At 38.0% G+C, this 18,618-nt stretch overlaps 4 protein-coding genes across 4 annotated transcripts; 3 read left to right on the forward strand and 1 right to left on the reverse strand.

Annotated features, from left to right (window-relative positions):
* The first annotated feature begins 21 nt into the window (after positions 1-21).
* On the forward strand, positions 22-4,552 carry LOC141903685 (U4/U6 small nuclear ribonucleoprotein Prp31-like). Its single transcript, XM_074791915.1, has 13 exons — positions 22-111; positions 393-613; positions 717-774; positions 850-933; positions 1,345-1,549; positions 1,816-1,867; positions 2,118-2,235; positions 2,420-2,577; positions 2,724-2,941; positions 3,315-3,387; positions 3,472-3,600; positions 3,831-3,929; positions 4,194-4,552. Exons 2-13 carry the CDS (start codon positions 431-433, stop codon positions 4,293-4,295), a joined length of 1,479 nt encoding a protein of 492 aa, XP_074648016.1. The 5' UTR covers positions 22-111; positions 393-430; the 3' UTR covers positions 4,296-4,552.
* Positions 4,553-4,784: 232 nt separating this feature from the next.
* Positions 4,785-6,393, reverse strand: LOC141903980 (mitochondrial pyruvate carrier 2-like). The gene is made up of 5 exons (XM_074792406.1): positions 6,229-6,393; positions 6,024-6,064; positions 5,771-5,855; positions 5,322-5,433; positions 4,785-5,098 (listed from the first exon to the last, which is right to left on the reverse strand). The coding sequence occupies exons 1-5, from the start codon at positions 6,311-6,313 to the stop codon at positions 5,044-5,046; spliced, it is 378 nt and encodes a 125-aa protein (XP_074648507.1). The 5' UTR covers positions 6,314-6,393; the 3' UTR covers positions 4,785-5,043.
* Positions 6,394-6,962: 569 nt separating this feature from the next.
* Positions 6,963-8,757, forward strand: LOC141904140 (chymotrypsinogen A-like). The gene is made up of 6 exons (XM_074792663.1): positions 6,963-7,089; positions 7,380-7,533; positions 7,617-7,735; positions 7,868-8,023; positions 8,115-8,257; positions 8,377-8,757. Exons 1-6 carry the CDS (start codon positions 7,032-7,034, stop codon positions 8,536-8,538), a joined length of 792 nt encoding a protein of 263 aa, XP_074648764.1. The 5' UTR covers positions 6,963-7,031; the 3' UTR covers positions 8,539-8,757.
* Positions 8,758-9,944: 1,187 nt separating this feature from the next.
* Positions 9,945-17,946, forward strand: LOC141903983 (protein Wnt-8b-like). Its single transcript, XM_074792411.1, has 6 exons — positions 9,945-10,119; positions 10,521-10,551; positions 14,768-14,924; positions 15,629-15,757; positions 15,898-16,040; positions 16,856-17,946. The coding sequence occupies exons 1-6, from the start codon at positions 10,049-10,051 to the stop codon at positions 17,441-17,443; spliced, it is 1,119 nt and encodes a 372-aa protein (XP_074648512.1). The 5' UTR covers positions 9,945-10,048; the 3' UTR covers positions 17,444-17,946.
* The last annotated feature ends 672 nt before the right edge of the window (positions 17,947-18,618 follow it).

Genomic DNA, 18,618 nt, shown 5'->3' on the forward strand with positions numbered 1-18,618 from the left:
CGCCGCCATCTTTGAATTTCGGCATTATTCAATTCAATTCAATTTAATTTGATGCCTTATAAGCTTATAAGAAGATTCACAAAGTAATTTCGCGCGGATATAATCTTACTCGTAGGTATTTGAGATCCTCCGGAATATTTAGAATAAAGTAGTGGAGTTTGTCTTAGGCAATGTCTGAAGTGCAAAAGTAGTGTGAAAAATAAAGTGTTTTTTGAGACCGTTTTAAAAGTTCAATTTAATCAATTCAAAATAACTTTATTGTTCCTAAATGTTACACATAAAGACATTTGGATTGACAGTTCATTATAGTAAACAGGTCAAACAAGAAACATGGAGTTATATCCATTGCAGTATAACGGAGCAATTTTGAAAGCATTTTCTTATCGTTTCAGTTTCAACTCTGTCCGGATTGAGAGAGATTTAAGCAGCCATGTCTCTCGCCGACGAGCTGTTGGCAGATTTGGAAGATGGTGGTGATGACGGAGTTGAAGATGAGATGGAAGTCGGTTTGGAACCGATTGCCGAAATCGACGAAATCCGATCGATGGATACTCATGACGATCCGAAGAATCTATCGATACGAAGCATAGCTAAACTACGCGATAGTTCAGAGGTGAGAATTTAGATATGCTGTTAGATGATACGCGGAGATGTGAAAAAAGATTATTTCTTCAAAACTTTCTCTGGTAATTTAGTGAAATGCTATTTTTTTTCAGTTAAAACGGGTTCTCAGCGATATCGCTGAATTTCAACAAGTCGCGAGACGGGAAGCAGGTATTTTCCGATCGAAAGATTTTGACACTGTGCATTTAAAGAGATCTGGTTGAAATATCAGTTTTCTGTTTTCAGTGGCCGGGCCGACTGAAGCTGATCCCGAATATCAGCTGATCGTTGAAGCTAATAACATAACTGTAGAAATTGAAAATGAAATAAGTAAGTAGTGATGACAAGAAATTCACAAAAAATGATTGGTGTACTGTTATTTGCTCTGATCCCAGTTTCATAAAGAATATGATGTTAAGTTTTTGGTTTAGTTGTGTTATAGGTTACTTCTTCATGTTTTAAATGTTGGCAACGATACAAACTTTCAGCTTAATATTTCTAGTCAGTATCCTGTCATTAGTTCAGTTTCACGATTGGATATTTTCAAACAAATAACCAAAAGTACATAGTATTTAAGCCCATTCTATTGTAAAGCGATGACCACAATCAGCAAACAAACAGCTAACCCCAATGATGAGCTAACTAACTCAACTTAGTTATGAAAGTACCCAAGGAATAAGCGGTAACTGGGCATTGAAAAGGATGATGACTGTTCATCTCGATTAATGTATTATATTCTAGGTATCATTCACAAGTTTACGAGAGATCAATACTCGAAACGTTTCCCCGAATTAGAATCGCTCGTACCGACACCCGTCGAGTACATGAGAACCGTCAAAGAGCTCGGTAATCACATCGACCAATCGAAAAACAATGAAACTCTTCAACAGATCATCACACCGGCTACGATAATGGTCGTCAGCGTTACAGCATCAACGACACAGGGGTATGTGTTTATCGTAAATAGCAGAATCCTTCTACCCATCTTCAGAGTTATGCAACTGTAACTCATTTTCAAACTCTGAAGATGGGTGGAAGGATTCAGCCTCAGAAATTTTAAAAAAAAACAGTTGTTTGAATTGATACTCTGGGTTACTCTTAATGTATTTATTGGTTGAGCCCATTTTCCTTTGAACTAAGGACCCCATTTAACAATGAGGTTTAAGTAAAAACTGATAAGTGAAAGTAAATGCGAAAACCTGATATTTGCAGAACTAAATTAGATCGTGATGAACTCACGCGGACAATGGAAGCTTGCGATATGGTGAGTATGACTTTGAAATACAGTAGAACTCGCCCAGTTCGGATTTTTCAATCGACATTTCAAATGAAATATCTTGTCCAATTAACCAGCAACTACCAGGCTGGTGTTTAAATTGTTATTCGTAATTCGGATTTTACTTAAGTTCTACTGTAGATCTGACTGACTTTGAATCTCTTCAGTTTAGTTCTCTACAACAATTCACATATTACTGCATCTATGTCTTCAGATGATTATTATCTCCTCTTTTAAGGCCATCGAATTAACGGACATCAAGATGAAAATATTTGAATATGTCGAATCCCGAATGACATTCATCTCGCCGAATTTAACGATCATCGTTGGCGCGACAACCGCTGCTAAACTAATGGGTATGCATTGTATTCCTCCAATTCGTCCCTCGGTAGCCAGTTGGTTTAATATTTACTTTCCCAATCATACCACATAAGGTGGAGTCTACTGTAATGAAAATGCTTTTAGCACCTTATCAAATGTTTCTACGTTGGATTTAAAAATGTGGAGCTATTTTAGAGTTAAGCCTAATTTTATTAACAGGTTTGGCCGGAGGAATGACAAACTTATCAAAGATGCCTGCCTGTAATATAATGATACTCGGATCACAGCGTAGAACGTTATCCGGATTCTCCAGTTCACAGAATATGCCGCATATGGGTTTTATTTACTACAGCGAATTCGTACAAGAACTTCCCCCGGTAAGAACCACAATCAATCGGAAGCGCATGCAGTACGAGGTGTATGATCGATACTGGATTAAGAATGATGAAATCCTTATAACTGGTTCGAAATTTAACCAACCCTGGTAGAATTTAATTTTAGTCATGGATTAATTTTTCTGTAGGATTTAAGGAAAAAAGCGTCTCGTTTGTTAGCAGCTAAATGTGCGCTGGCCGCGAGGGTCGACTGTTGTCACGAGAGCGTCGATGGAAAAGTCGGCGATGATATGAAAGCGGATATCGTTGCTAAACTCGACAAATTACAAGAACCGCCGCCCGTAAAAACGGTGAAACCGTTACCGACTCCGATCGACGTCGCTCGCAAAAAGAGAGGAGGCAGACGGTAGGCTCGATTAGCTTCACAAATTCTCCTGTCTGTGGACCCAATGGTGATGGATCCAGCGGGCATCCGTGGTGGTCGGGACATGTTGATGTCCCTTAAAAATCCATCCTCAAATATTTCCGACTGAATATTTGCTGAAAAAAAACAAAATTAAGATTGGACAAATATAGAAATACCGACATTTTGTAATGGCAATTAGCTGTTTCAGAAGATCTAAAAAATCATTGTGCATGTGAAAAAGGAAATTTCAGCAAAGCTTTTAGAAAAAAGGCCATAAATTTCTTAAGTTGACACTCCCTTTACTTTTGACCATGGATTTGCCATCACAGTTCCACAGAATGTAGAATGATTTGAAATATTTTTCTATTTCCAGTGCAAGAAAAATGAAAGAGCGACTCGGTATCACTGATTTCCGTCGACAAGCGAATAGAATGAACTTTGCAGATGTAAGATTATTGTGAATTGCGATTCATTTTCTAGTCGTACATGAATCGATTATCTTACGAATATTTCTCTTTCCATGTTTTAAGATCGAGGATGACGCGTACCAAGAAGATCTCGGTTTTTCATTGGGTAATGTCGGTAAAGGGAACACAGGCGGTATCAGAGGGCCGGTGGTCGATTCGAAAACGAAAGCTCGAATTTCTAAAACACTCCAGGTAACGTTAATCACCTCTTAGAATCATATGGTCAAACTTATTTAAGTCATCATCAGATAAGACGTCACATTACTTAAGTCATCAATATCTTTGATTCCCAATTTGCATTTCCAATTCGATTTACTAAGTGTAAGTCATGATTTGGATAAGTTGCCTATGATGACTTGAGTATGACTGTCGACTTCAGTCATGGCAAAGTTATGACATGGTTTGTTTGTTATGTATTGTAGCAAAAGATTACGAAACAGAATCAGACGTGGGGAGGAAGTACGACGGTTCGTAAACAAGTATCTGGAACAGCTTCTAGTGTAGCCTTTACTCCTCTACAGGTCAGTATTTCAAACAGCGTTTTGGTTTATGTAATTTTGTATAATACGGCACAATGAAGAATTGAATTTGTTTACTATTCCTGTTGATAATTCCTGCCACTTTTTCAAAATACTGGCTGTACCCCTTTAGTTCCACAGTGGAAACAAATGAGACTATCGCGCCTGATGCCAAACTTCAAAGGACCACATATGCCCATTATGTATAAACGGAATGCTTAATACAGTTAGTTTTTCAATCTCTTCTCATGTACTCTCTAATTGCAGGGTCTCGAAATTGTAAATCCTCAAGCGGCAGAGAAGAAAGTACAGGAAGCTAATCAGAAATATTTCTCTTCGACATCCGGATTTCTCAATCTGAAGAAGTGAATGGTGTTGTCCACATTCACAATCTAATTTCAAGAGTATTGGAATTATATTCTTTTAAGTTCGATGACCTTACAAAACTTGTTGAGGTCTTTAAGTAAATGGCCGAAGTGTTAGTTCATATTCATCTGCTTAAACTGCAAATTGAAGTGCACAATTTCTTAACCGATGGCATGCATTTATATATTGTTTTATATAATATATATGGGTGTAAATGTGGAAATGATGATTTGTATGGTGATAATAAAGTGTACATACAATGCAAGATATAGAATACTCGAGTTTGCGATTGTTTTTGCTTGATATCTCAAAGTATTGGTATTTTACAATGGCCTCTTCCACCGGGTGATTGTCTTTCATGGAAGAGATGCAGACACATCCTTGAAATTTTCACCTTTAACACTGATCTGAACTGTAAAAACCTGGCCTTCCTCGCAAAGGATTTGGAAACGAATAGAAAATAAATCACTGGTATGATACAAATGCTACATACGGTATTAATTTATTCCTGTAAAACATGATGACAGGATAACCAAAATTTATACATTAACATGATATAATATCATTTAGATCAATTATTCGAGGGTCTACATTATTCGTGTTAAAAATTAACTAGCTTCCAAACCATAGGTCGATTGATCACTTGGTGGTCAAAAAAGCGACCACTACAGGCTAAAAAATGTCTTAAAATAACACTATTGCCCTAAAACTTTCCAAATCTGTGGATATCATCGTATCAAATGGATATGAATTATGGTTTCGCCTCTTCAATTGCGCCTGCTGCTTGCTTCTTCTGTTGTTCATGCCTAGGATTAAAGAAATGTCAATTACTTTCAGAGAAACCTGCATGCAGTTTAATTCTTGATCTCAATTGATTCTATTCGAAAAGATTTTTCTTAGCTCGTCTTCAAGACAACATAGTATAAGCGGCATGAGCCCTCAATTACCTCTGACTTACACCAAACAAGCAATTCATTTTGTGTGACCTAATTAGGCCTGGACAGGTTTTATCCTCAATTGACTACGTACGTGTAAATTCTGTATAACTGATATAATCCAGTAGCACCGACGAAAATATTTACGCTGAACAAATTCCAGTTCTTAGGAATAATGACCATCGAATATCTCGACCAAATTATGCCTGCGTAAAGACGAATTACAACATTACAACATGTACCAGTTAATCTAATTCGATAATCTTGTATTGCTACTTAGAATTTTCAATGTTTCCATGGTGAAGGAATTAGAAACCTGGGCTGGGATTCATAGATGTGGAAGGAAAATAGTCCCTGGGAATATTTTGAAATTCGTCAGTTATAACGACTATGGAGGTTGTCACCCAGATTGAAGATTCACTCCTAGGGATAACTTTGATACTCAGTCTATGAAACCGGGCCCTGGAAATTGCAAAATGTTCCCAGGTAGGGTATTAAGCTGTTTTGATAAATCCAGACGGCATTTGAGCCAAATTAATTTACCAGTTGCTGCTAAAGCGGTCGATTGCGTTAAACTCAATTTCTCAGCAGGACGGTTTATATCGGCTAGACCAGCAATCACTAGACCCTAGAAATATAATATCAAAAAAGGATTTATATGATTTAGAAAAAGGTCTCTAGAACAGGTACAAGTACAAGTGAAGCCCAACACCTCTGCGAGGCAGTTGGAAGCATTGTTTCCTGAAACCATGTTTGCTGGTGCTACTACGAGGAGGTTACCGACATGGACACTTACCCATTTAAATGTTGGTGCCCAAAAGAATATTGTTTTCGGCCCTATAAGAAATAAACGACGATACGATTGAGATTGGTGAAGAAATAGGGAGTGATTAGACTTAGACTAGAGTGAGACAGAGAACATGTAATGATTAATGAATGAATTATTGGAGTGGGCCGGGGACGGGGTGTCAACTTGCTTTCTTCATTGAGTTTTTACAGACCTGCCGGATGATTCCAAAAAGGTAAAAATTTAGCGGGTACTACTTTATCAAGTGCCCGTATACACGATCTAAAAATTGTCGCCATGGCTGGAGCTGGCTACTTAAAATTGAAGATTGCAGAAACTAATTCCTGTCCAATTGAATTGACAGGTAGCAACAGTTCATTTCCGGTTCAAGGAATCCCTATTGCGCGTATATGGACTCAATTTGGCTTGCCAGGGATTGCTCCGACAGCGGATAGATTCGTTACGGTTCTCGACGGAAAGACCAATAAACGATTATTCTTCATAAATAGATAATTTGATATTCGTCTGACGAGCAGATTGCAACGAGCTGAACTGGTTCTGGTAGATATCCTTCCACTTACAAGGCTAGACTTGCAAAAGGGGATCGTTTTTTTCATTCATTGGTCATGAACATAGATTCGATAACCAAATGCATCATTTCCCTGATGATTTCCTAAGACAATGCAAATTTCACCACAAATTCATAAATTGATCTCGTATATAAGCTTACTTTACAACCGAGTCTCCATCAAGACTCACAGCTGAAAAGCTGTCTGTAACTGCAACTGTAAATTGATCCTTGTACGGGTGAATAAAATAGCAAAAGAATAGACTACATGATTAAAGGTCGATATTGTCATAGATCCAGATAAAGACTTTTTATGCACTGATAAATGATCATTTAAAATGAATCCCCAGATTATCAGATGGCGGTTGTTCGTACTTCGCATAAAAGCAGTCACAGTTTTAAAACGAGCGACACGAGGAGAGATTCGTGAAACGGCGTGAAAAACTATCATGGATAAAACACTTATTCTAGTCGTCGCGTTGATGTGTTCCGTTGATCTATCGTCAGGTACGTGTCGTCCTGCTGCGCTCGTATTTCCATCGTGAGCACTTTTCTGTAGTTAGATACGAGAGCCCTTATACCCGCATCGTATCACAACGACATTGTCTGAACAAGGTACAAAAGTCTATCTCTATCATCGAGAGGGTGTTAGGACGCATCCAAAAATATGCACCAAATCAACTACATATTTTCATAATAATTTAGCTCTTTTACGAAGGATTACTATTTTGTACATTCAAAAAATCTAGATTTACATTTTTTTATGATTCAAAATATAACAAGTTTTGATTCTACAGGAAACTGGAAGATATTTGGCGGAATCCAAGTGCTTTCCGACCAAGCGTGGCCGCATCAAGTTAGTTTACAATACAATAACCGCCACGCATGTGGCGGAAGTATCTTAGATAGGAACACCATCCTTACTGCTGCTCACTGCTTCCAGAATACCGGGTACGATATATTGAAAAGATCCTCAGTCATTTATGAAATGCATTTTGACATAAAGAGAGTTTTTGATATGTCTTTTGGTAAAGAGCTGATCCGTATTTATGGAGAGTGGTTGTCGGCACGATAAATCTTAGAGATCCTATGCGCCAGATCTTCGCCGTACAAGATATCCGTGTGCACGAACTTTATCAAAGCCCACAAAAAGGTAAAACAAACGCGGAAATGTCACTAGCTTGATTCGCAGCAATCGTAACAAACTATCAATGTTCAGAGTTTTGCTAGTGTATAAAAGCTTCAAGAACAATTTGTATAACAAATCATACTTAATCACAAACAGGTAATGATGTGGCGATTGTGAAGTTGTCGGAATTTCTACAGTTTTCACCGACGGTCACAGCAACACAACTACCTTCATCGAAATCCGACAACAGTGACGTCGGCACGACTTGCTACGTATCCGGCTGGGGCTATATCAATACACCCGGTCCGTCTGGTGAGAAACCGTTCATAAGAATATTAAAAAATATTAATATTAAGACTTCAAGTTGCAATCGCATTGCTACCATACGATTCTATACTTATAGGAATTTTGTCGGACCAACTGACGTACACAGATCTGCAAATTTGCAACACAAATTGGTGCACTCAGTACTTCGCCGACGCGCAACCACCGGTGGATGATTCAATTTTGTGTGTCTTTGGCTTGTATGGAAAGAACGCTTGCATCGTAAGTCTATAGCACAAAATAAATCAAATCAAATTATCATATCTTCCGAATGATAAACGTTAAGTGATAATGACAAGAGGGTAGACAGTTTTAAGTAGATAAAAATCGCTTTTTTTCAGGGAGACTCCGGCGGGGCGCTGATGTGCCCGAGAGCTGGCTACTACGTGGCGGAGGGGATCGTGTCCTGGGGTAGAATCGAATGCGGTTTGGATGTATCGGCACCTGTTGTTTACACAAGAGTTTCACATTTTCTCGATTGGATAGAAGCGAATCGGCATTAAACCAACATTATGATACGTTAAAAAGTATCTGCACATAATCACCTAAAAAAGAATGACGGTTTTTGAAAAATACTCTCGTTTTATGTATTTCTGATTATATGATACGCTAATCTATATCAGAAAATGAAACAAAAGCAAATATATGGATGACTTCGAAAAAACATTAACTGATGATTCTCATTGTATCAGAGGACCAGATTTATCATCTATAAAAAAAAAACTAAGGAGATTTTTTGTTGGGGCAAACTTCATCATTACGCAGTTTAATGATGTGATTTACGATTAGTTGGGGTGAAGTTATATTTCTTGAGAATGGAAAATGGACTCTGGCGTTTTAGCACGTTATGTGTGTAGATTTGTTTTTAGATATCTAAATCGTATGACTGAAGAGATGATTAATCAATGTTATTCAAAGCCAACTTAATTAATTACGCAAGGTCATTTGAAAAACCTGTATTCTAACCTAACCTTACCTAAATGTATGCGTTTGTTACGTCTGTGTGTGCGCGCTTAGGGTGACCTCCGACCTTTAATCCCTAGGACGGTCGCCTCTGAGGCGATCGTCCTAGCGATACGGTTACGCTGACTGGGGAGGGATATTTGCTGTGTTCGACCAAAAGTTTAGCAGGAATCATGGCTATATTCGAATTCCAACTGGCACATTCCTGTTTGTTCTTCATATTATAATAGGTCTGTCCATCTATAGCAAGAGATCCCGTTGTGTTTCACAAATGAAATGAATACTTTTTGACTTGAAAATTAAAACAACTGTTTTGTCGATATGGAAGTTGTCAATTGTCAATGATATGACGAGATTTAAGCACCAGATACCTAAGGAGAACGATTCAAAGAACGTGTTCGAATCGCTTATCGGAAAACAAAATTAAAGGTTGGGTCTTATAGAACAAGCCCTCATGATTCGACATGCTTTACGTGATGATGTGGAAGGGGGATTATAGTTCAATTAATTAGTTCTCTGTTGAGAGACGTGCATTTCTCTCTGACCCCGGTGTCGTCTGTGATCTACGTCATCATCGCCATCATAGTATCGTCTGCGCGTCGTCGCATCGTCATCATCTCGTAGCGTTTCTATTCTACACGAGAGATAGAGGAAGAGGATGATGATGTTATAAGCCGATCGGAAGAACTTTTAGATATGGGGAGTCGTCTTCGTAATGCGGAACCCTGTACGCTTCGGCGATGCGTCGTGTTTATCAAAAGCCTTGCCGAGAGCGTCGGCCTTTTATAAGTCGGAGACCGCGGCAAACATCTAAGACTGCTTCGGCTCTTGATTGGCTTTTCGTCGTTATAATCTACGACTGGTAAAAGAGCAGCAGAGCGCGCTTTTTCTCTAGTCCACGCGTTCAGCGACGCAGAATGAGAGCACACCACCGACAGAAAACATGCCTTAATAATGATATCCCGAATAACTCGAGCGGGCAAAATTGAACTCACTATCTTTCGACGGATAAGAAGCGTCTGAGTAGATGTATTCTGGGCACAGTGTGTGATGGCGGTCGTGTTTTGGGTAGTTCTAGGAGTGGCAGTACTAATCTCGACATTCGGCGGGGTCACCAACTGGTAGGAATAAAAAGCTTTTAAAACGAATGCGTGTATTCGATAACGGATTTATCAGTGTTTCGTGGAATTGAAACGTTCACACACGGCGTGAAACAGTGATAAGCCTGTTATTTATAGGATTATCCAAAAGGAATTTCGAGATGAGCACAAATTTCACAAGTTTATGAGTTTATCTTTTGAAACGATTTCCCAAAGATCTTTATCACGACGGCGATTATCTTTTTTTTGCTAATTGAACAAAACAAGAATGAATTCTGGATTCTTCTGATGTATCATTTTTTGTCTTCCAAGCTTTTTCATCGTTTAACGATACAAATTTTCTCAGTTTGTTTTACCGACTTTGTTGACTTGATTCCTTATTCAACAGATAAAATATCATATTCAGAGACTTATCATTTCAGGCAATACAACGTGCTTATCACCGGGTCAAAGGTAAGTCTCTCGTATTTACTTAATTTCCTTATTCCAGAATTTCGAAAGTGTATATAAGTCAAGATGAAAATTGTGTTGTTTGTTAATAGTCAAAAACGTGTTTAAGAACGAAAATGTGTAATATAGAAATTATGAGAAATTTGGTAGGTTTTAAAAGTCTTTCCCGATGCTTGCATTTTTTCTATTCAAATGTATCAAAAGAACATGCTCGAAAATGTATATGCGCAATATCCTGGACAAGGATTGACCTTGTCGGGGCAAAATTCTGACAAATCGTATTTCGCGACCAAAGTTCAGTAAGTACGCAGATTCGGGCTGTGATAAGGGGAGGATGTTTCAGACCACGCAGACGAACGCAAATCGATTTTGTCGAATCAATTTATTTTTGTTGTCTCTGGGGTTGACAAAGTTGGACGCGTGCGTCATTGATCCGGGATGGAACGGGCCACAGTTCAAATAACAACAGTCAAGATCCAATATCCAAGATATTAAATGTGTAGTGAACGATATTGACTGATTTCTCGTGTTCTCGAATATTTTAATCTCGGTCGTCTGACGAGGAGGTGTTCCCCTGTCATTCAAATCCGAACTAACCGATATTTTAATCCCGAAACGCCACGAGAGATTTGCATCGATTTCGATCGACTGAAAACTGATACTGTTCAATTGCGTCAGACGAACTGCTGACATTTTTATTTCAGAAATCTCTTTATCGATTTTGTGTTGTCCAACTTTTCCAGACAAATTTAACTATTCAGTCACGATATGACACCGCGAACCTATTCGAATCATCTCGCTCGATATCGTGGCGGTTTTTCTCATAATTCTATCTATCGGATATTTCTATCTAAATTTTTGATTGAATATCAGCAGAGACTCGAACACAAGAACGGAACATTTTTCCAAAATCAAATTCAAAGCGAACAAGATGAAAAGAAAAGAATAAAACCAATTATTGGCCAGATTCGGTAGATTGTCTAATGAATCGGAATGTACCATCCGTATTTTGTAAAGAAATGATAGTTCTTCCGTTAAGTATGCGTGAATGATCGGTTAGATCATAGCGATAAGTTTCCTGAAATAATACGTGGATATCAGTTTAGGAGTGGCACTGGTTTAGATAACAATAACTTGAACATTATAACAATCGAATTAGACTATGAATGTGCGTAACGTGAGTGAACCTTAGCGGAGTAAACAAATAAATAATACTGAATTAATTATTATTTGATATAGTTTGATTTTGAATGACAGGTTGAACTTTCCTGGATATTTCTAGGCTTGGTTCGGTCTTTCGACGACAGTTTGACCCGAGGCTATCGCGCGCGCGCGTATTGCAATGTCCACCGCGCGTATAGGCGCGTTCATATTACGAATGGAAAGTCGGGAGAAAAAAACAAAAACACGAAATTTTCATCCTCGCGCGATGTACGTATATCTTTACAATACATATATGCGAGGATTGGCATTTGAACAAAAGTTGATAACGAATTCCTCAAAACTCTTTCGGGGTGCAATAAATTCGTAGAAAACACAGCCGACTATTTTATAGTTCTGTTACTATTAGTACATTATCGACGGAAACCGGTAAAAGACAGACGCAATAAACTCGATCTTCTTTCCATTTCCATTGGTAATTCTTTCTCAAAGTTTTTTCTCACATATAATTGAATTGAATCGTTAGTTCTTTACATTCAATTTACCTTTGTAAATATTTTTCTTAATATGACCGAAGGGTATGAATTTTTTCTTGTCTTTTTAAGAAGACGCTTGCGTAGGCTTCATTGTTCATTAGTCCAGGCAGAGACCACATAGAAATTGGCCACCAACAAGCGCATTATTAGACGACGATATCTCCCCCAAACAACCTCCTTCTGGCAGACGATATTGAACTAATACGGGGATTAAGTTGTTGTGGCCAATGTTGATATAGCCCGAATATAGAGATTTACTAAGAATTGACGAAAGAGAATCTATTTAGAAAAGCCCGCGGGAATACAACATCTTTGCCGAATCGGATTAAATCGGCATTGTCAAATTCAGACGCGGACTTAACCAGTGAAAGGTGTAATTTTCTGGCATTCTTTTCTGGCGAATGTTTTTACGCTTGATAACATTCATTATTCGCCGATCTGGTACGTCTAGTTCAGCCACGAGATTTACCCTTTTATGGAAGTAGGATATATGGAAGTTCCTCAGCTTTGCTCTCATAATTTAGGCATATATGCATATCATTTTCAATTCATTTTCGTTAAACCATCGACTGTAATACGCCCATAGTTATACCTCAAACATACTTCACAAACATGAAGCAAGACTCGTAGAAAATAAAACGGATACTTTATCTACGTTACATCAAAGTCAGAAGTTGAAAACTTTTACTCATGTAGTTCCTCTATTTGAAGTCCACGTAATTTCTTTAATCTCAATGCCATAAAATTCTTCCCCTGTAAATTTCAAATTCTACAAGCAGAATTTCTCAGTGAAACCACCAAAGCTAACATCAGGGTGATGAGTAAGACTTTTGTTGTGCTGCTTGTAAACTTTCGAGAAACCAGGTTTTGCTTGCGGTGGATTTTCAACGAATATAACAAAAACTATCGTTTTTCAAAGGGATCTGGATTTTTGCTATATTGCGGTATCTGAAGGGAATAACGATTCTAAGATAAATTGTTTCAAAATTTTTCAAATCTTTCACCATAAAAATAGAGACTCGTTCAGGCCCATTGGAGTGCACATGGACACAAGCTTCGGCGTTTTGATGGAATCGCGATAGAGGTCGAGAAGATACACAAGATGAATACGTGGGAAATCCCATAATAATTTCAGCAAAAGACGAAAATTCTTGTAGTAAATGAGTAAATATATTTCGAGCAAGGTTTCGGCTCATAGCTATCATCAGGCATCCTGAGGAGGAAATATCGCGTAGAATTACCACACTATGACGTGGAGAACAGATAATAAGTTTTACACCCACGTCGCGTATTTAGATTTCAATTCATGATATATAAAATTCGACTTTACTCTTTTAAGTTCGACATGTAGTGGATTTTAAACTTATCAAATATCGTGTAATTCTATTCTATATCGGTATGCCTGATGATGGCTAGAATTATTGTGGGATTCCATTAGGTATAGAATCGAAATATTTTTTTCAAGTTTCTAAGTTATCAAAATGGTGTTTGTGGGCTGCATATATATTCATATCATACATACATATCTACATAATTGTAATGGCCTACAAGGTTATTGACTTGGTTCGCACGCAGCGATGCAGAAGGACAGAGTATATCAAAGATACAGTGGGGGGAAATCGAAGAGAAATTGTAACGATGTGGCTCAGATAATAACAGTCAGGTATATGGAGATTATCGGTTAAGTAATTAGTGATCCAGAAAGAGAAAGTAGGGATGATAAATATGATTTGTCTGGGTCTCTTTGATGTAGGAAATTCGATCAGTGTTTGATCGACGTATGCGATGCACTGTTTATGTAGACGGATCACCTTGATTTGAATATATATGTATACGTATATATGATTAATACATATATCTATCTACATATATCCGGGAGTACGAAACATTGCTGCACCCAAAATGTAGATTCGAGCTCATTACCTCAGTAACAGGTCTTATAACTTTGAATATTATAACGGTCTAAAATTCGAACATTTACATGTGATGTGCACTACGTCATCACTTTTGGCGTTTTAAAATAACAATTACAATTGTAAATTTATATATTAGCGTTTGTTCTATTATCTAATAAGTTTCACGACTTATTTTCTATTCAATGAAGAATTTTCAAAAGATTTTTGATAATGATTTTTGAGTGGATGTGCACTACATCATCAATATTGAGGCTAGACTGGTTGCCGGTCAATTAGAATCATTGTCGATATATTCAAATGCAAAATAACTTTATTGGTCCTTAGAAACACATCATATCATTAATGACAGTATTTAGCGATGTGTGTTATTATCAAGACGTCCGTAGACTTTCAAGTTAGTTTTCTTGTCGTATTTTTCGAACGATAGAATGAGACTTTTAATTAGCACAACATAAAAGCAAGCAACATGTTTATTTTGAGGCAGTGTTATACAGCGTTATTTTCTCTTTCTCGTCTGTGTATATTTGTTTTAGAGCTGCTCGCAAACTCCGCCGCTTCTTCTCTCAATTCTCTTTGTCCCCAATGTTATTTGTTTTACCGTTCTAGGTGTGTTTGCCGTTTGAAGGCTGTCTGGCATTTTCTGGCAGTGTTGCCGCCGGTGTACTGACGGGCATAAACGAATGCAAATACCAATTCAAATGGGAGAAATGGAATTGTTCTGTGAGCGCGTTTGATATATTCAAAGATCAAAATCTTTCTCCGTGTAAGTTTTTGGTTGCAGGTTTGTCGAAATTCTTAAATTGAAAATCTATTCATTCGCAAAACAGAATGTTACAAAATATGCATCACATCGATTAGAAATAAATACAAACTGCTGTCACTTCGTCCTTTCAGTTCACTGTCAATAAGTAAAAAAAGATGTCATTTGCAGTGAATTTATCTTAAATCAAAAGATGCTACAAAATGCAGATACATAAAAATGATATAAGATATACAGTCGTATACATTTCATCATATAAAGTTAAATAATCGAATTAATTATGAACAGGAATAAACTGACAATAAAAACTGATGAAGTAAAACATAAGTTCTACACAAACAGAAATTCTGTTATTTCGACCGTCAATCACGCAACTATATCTGTACTTCGATTTCCGATTTTAAAATCAAGCCCCCTTTTTCGCTCCCGGCAGGTGTGGTGGGTTTGTAAGAGACACACAATCAAAACAAATCAAACGAAACCTACCAATTAAATGGATAATAGGGTCAATCCCTATCTAAAGATTCTTGAAAAACCAAAAACAAAGATTGATCCTGATTTCTTTATCAAGTTTTAGGATGAATAATATGTATATAGAGATTGTACACAGTTCATGATATATGAAATGTAAAACGTGTGTGTCAATCTGACTTCTGTTATCATATTTTCTTCGATGATGGAAGAATTGTGTAATTTGTATTTTTTAGCCAGCCGTGAAACAAGTTTTATCTACGCTATAAGTTCGGCGGGAGTCATGTTCACGTTGACGAGAAATTGTAGTTTAGGAGAGATTGATAAATGCGGTTGTGACGATACTAGAAAAAAAGGCAAGCGAGGTGCGAATTCGTAATCCTCATTCATGTCGGTCTCTTAGAGATCATAGTCGTAAGAGTAAAGTTGGTGGTTTTTTATTCATAAAAAGACGTCGAAAATTCGTATTTTTCGGTGTTTTCCACCTATTGAATTTCATTCCTAGGGCACAAAGACTGGAAATGGGATGGATGCAGCGATAATGTTCAGTTTGGCGAAAGAATTGCTAAGTTAGTGATCGATTCTACGGAGAATGGTAAAGACACTCGCGCTATGGTTAATTTGCATAATAACAACGCCGGTAGACAGGTACGTTCTCGAATATGTAGGATTGATTATGTAGGCAGCACTCAAACTCTAACCGACGAGACTAGTGAAAACAGGCTAACATTTAAGATAGCTTAAGACTTACAGCTCAGAAATCGGACTAGTTCTACGTCCGCCATCGGGTCTATAAATGAAATAGGCTCATCTTAATACCAGTCATAAGTTGTTAGTTCGTGTGGTTCAAATGAGCTTAGATGAACATCATAGGCGCGGATCCAAGGCCATTCAGTGACTACAGCGTCAGCACAGTGAAAAAAGGGCACCAACTTTGAAAAGGGCCAGTATTAATGCCCAGCGAGTGAGTTTGAGTGCCATTTATTGGTATAATGCCACTGAATTTGCCTTCATATTCAATTTGCTTGTGCCTTTTTTAGATTTTTTGCGAAATTTGCCCTTTTTCGATTTAATCTATAGAGCAACAATAATGTCTCTTTTAGAATAGTGCCCTTTTGAGTAAAGGAAAATGACTTAACTTGTCTTGATTTGGGGCAATTAATTTTCATTCACATTTTGCTTTAGTCCTAGTACAGAAAGGCATTATGGGGCACAAATTGTGTGCCCTTTTATTTACTCTTTTCCCAAAACAAAAAATTTTCAAGGGTATATGAAAACTGCGACTACCGCATGTGCTGCATGTGCGATAGTCTGGATCCGCGCCTGCGACAAGGCCTACCAGATTTGGCCTATGAAAAGAGATTAATATTCAATTATAAAATTACATGTATGGAAGCCCCCGGTGCTCGAACCAATGCGACTATTATTCTTTCCAACTTTAATCCGTGTGGTTATGATTTTAGGCGGTGATTAAGAAGATGAAATTGACGTGTAAATGCCACGGTGTTTCTGGAAGCTGTACCACGAAGACCTGTATACGACAGCTTTCGGATTTTAGGACCGTCGGGGATTACTTAAAGCGAAAATATCGCCGGGCAAAACGCATCGATCTGCAAGGCGGCGAATTGAACCAGGGAAACTTGGCGCGGCACATCGCTCATTCCGGAGTGAAAGATACCGACATGTTGTATTTGGAAGATTCTCCGGATTACTGTATGGCGAACAATACCGCCGGCACATACGGTACGTTAGGCCGCGAATGCGTGCGCCCGAGCAAAAAGAAAGGTAAACGCAATCTGACGACCGCCGAGAAACGGTCGTGTAAAGTACTGTGTCGCGACTGCGGCCTGACCGTGAAAAAGAGCGTCGTGCCCGTCGAGTCGAAATGCAACTGTAAATTTCACTGGTGTTGCGAGGTCACGTGTAAAACGTGTCGCATGAAAGCTACGAAATACATCTGCACCGTGAAATCGAACGGCAAAACGAAGAAGCCGAAGAAATCGTCGAAAAGTAAAAAAAAGAACGCGAAAAAGGCTGCCGGTAAAACGTAATTGTCGTGCGCGCTAATGGACGAACTCAAATGAACCCAAAAAACGTGCGATGAAAAAATACTTGTATTTTGCGAATTGGTGAATATTGTGGATCATGGATTTGTGTATAATAATCTAGTGTCTCAAAGTGGACACAACAATAACGATGTTATTATTTATTGTATCTCTGCGTATCGGAATATTGTGTCGAATTGTTTCTTTAAGAAAAAAAAACGACTGTCAGACATGATACCGTATTTCTGCGATCACCGTGTATATGTATATTCTGGCGATTTGGTACTGTAACTGCTAAAATCGATCCTATATATTTTGTTACTTCAATTCGGCGTTGATTTTGGACTGTTGTCGGAAACGTCACGAGGATCGGTTTGACGAGGCACCGCCGCCGCCGCCGCCACCGCTGTCGCGAATGCTGTAGAATCTAAAACTTTTAACCTCGAATAAACTTGAAGAATAATCTTGACTCGTGAGTTGTTTTGTATCTTCCAGATCGGGAATTAACATTCCGCAATAAATAATCTATACATAGTAACTCCGCTTTCAGCCTACAAAAACAAATTGCCGAATTTTTTTCTCATTCCGCATGTCGGCAAGGGCGTATGTTTAGGTTACCATGGTAACGTATCCGTCGAAAAATGTCTGGCACAAACGTCGAATGAAAATGTGTAGGTTATCAATTAGAAAATGAAATTGCCAGATACGAAGTCACCGAACGGGATTTTTATTGGTGCTGAGCTGCGTGTTTTTTTTTTTTTCAAATGTATCCGAGGAAAAAGGAATTTTCGTAATATCGTAAAATGACGCCAAAAATGACATCCTGCGGCCATATTTAGGTAAAAGATTAAATTTAAGAAAGGTTCAAGAATTTGCATGTTTACCTTATGAAACTTAACCTAAAATCAATATGGCATCTTGCCATTTAAACAGGCCGACAAAATGGTGATATACATGATCTTGTCTGAGGATACTATGGGAACTATTATGACGCATACGAAGCAACAAAAGTTTCAATAACGCCCCGATTTTAGCCCCCATTTGCCCAGGTGGGAGTTTCGAATTGGAGGTATCTCAGAATCCGAATAAAAGAAAGATGAAAATGAAAAATAAAAACATATTCAATAATGTATTTTCGTATACCATTTATTTCTAGAATTTCAGTAACATTGAGCCGTTGT

The sequence above is a fragment of the Tubulanus polymorphus genome, chromosome 4 (genome assembly GCF_964204645.1).
Source record: "Tubulanus polymorphus chromosome 4, tnTubPoly1.2, whole genome shotgun sequence".
Lineage (NCBI taxonomy): Eukaryota > Metazoa > Nemertea > Palaeonemertea > Tubulaniformes > Tubulanidae > Tubulanus > Tubulanus polymorphus.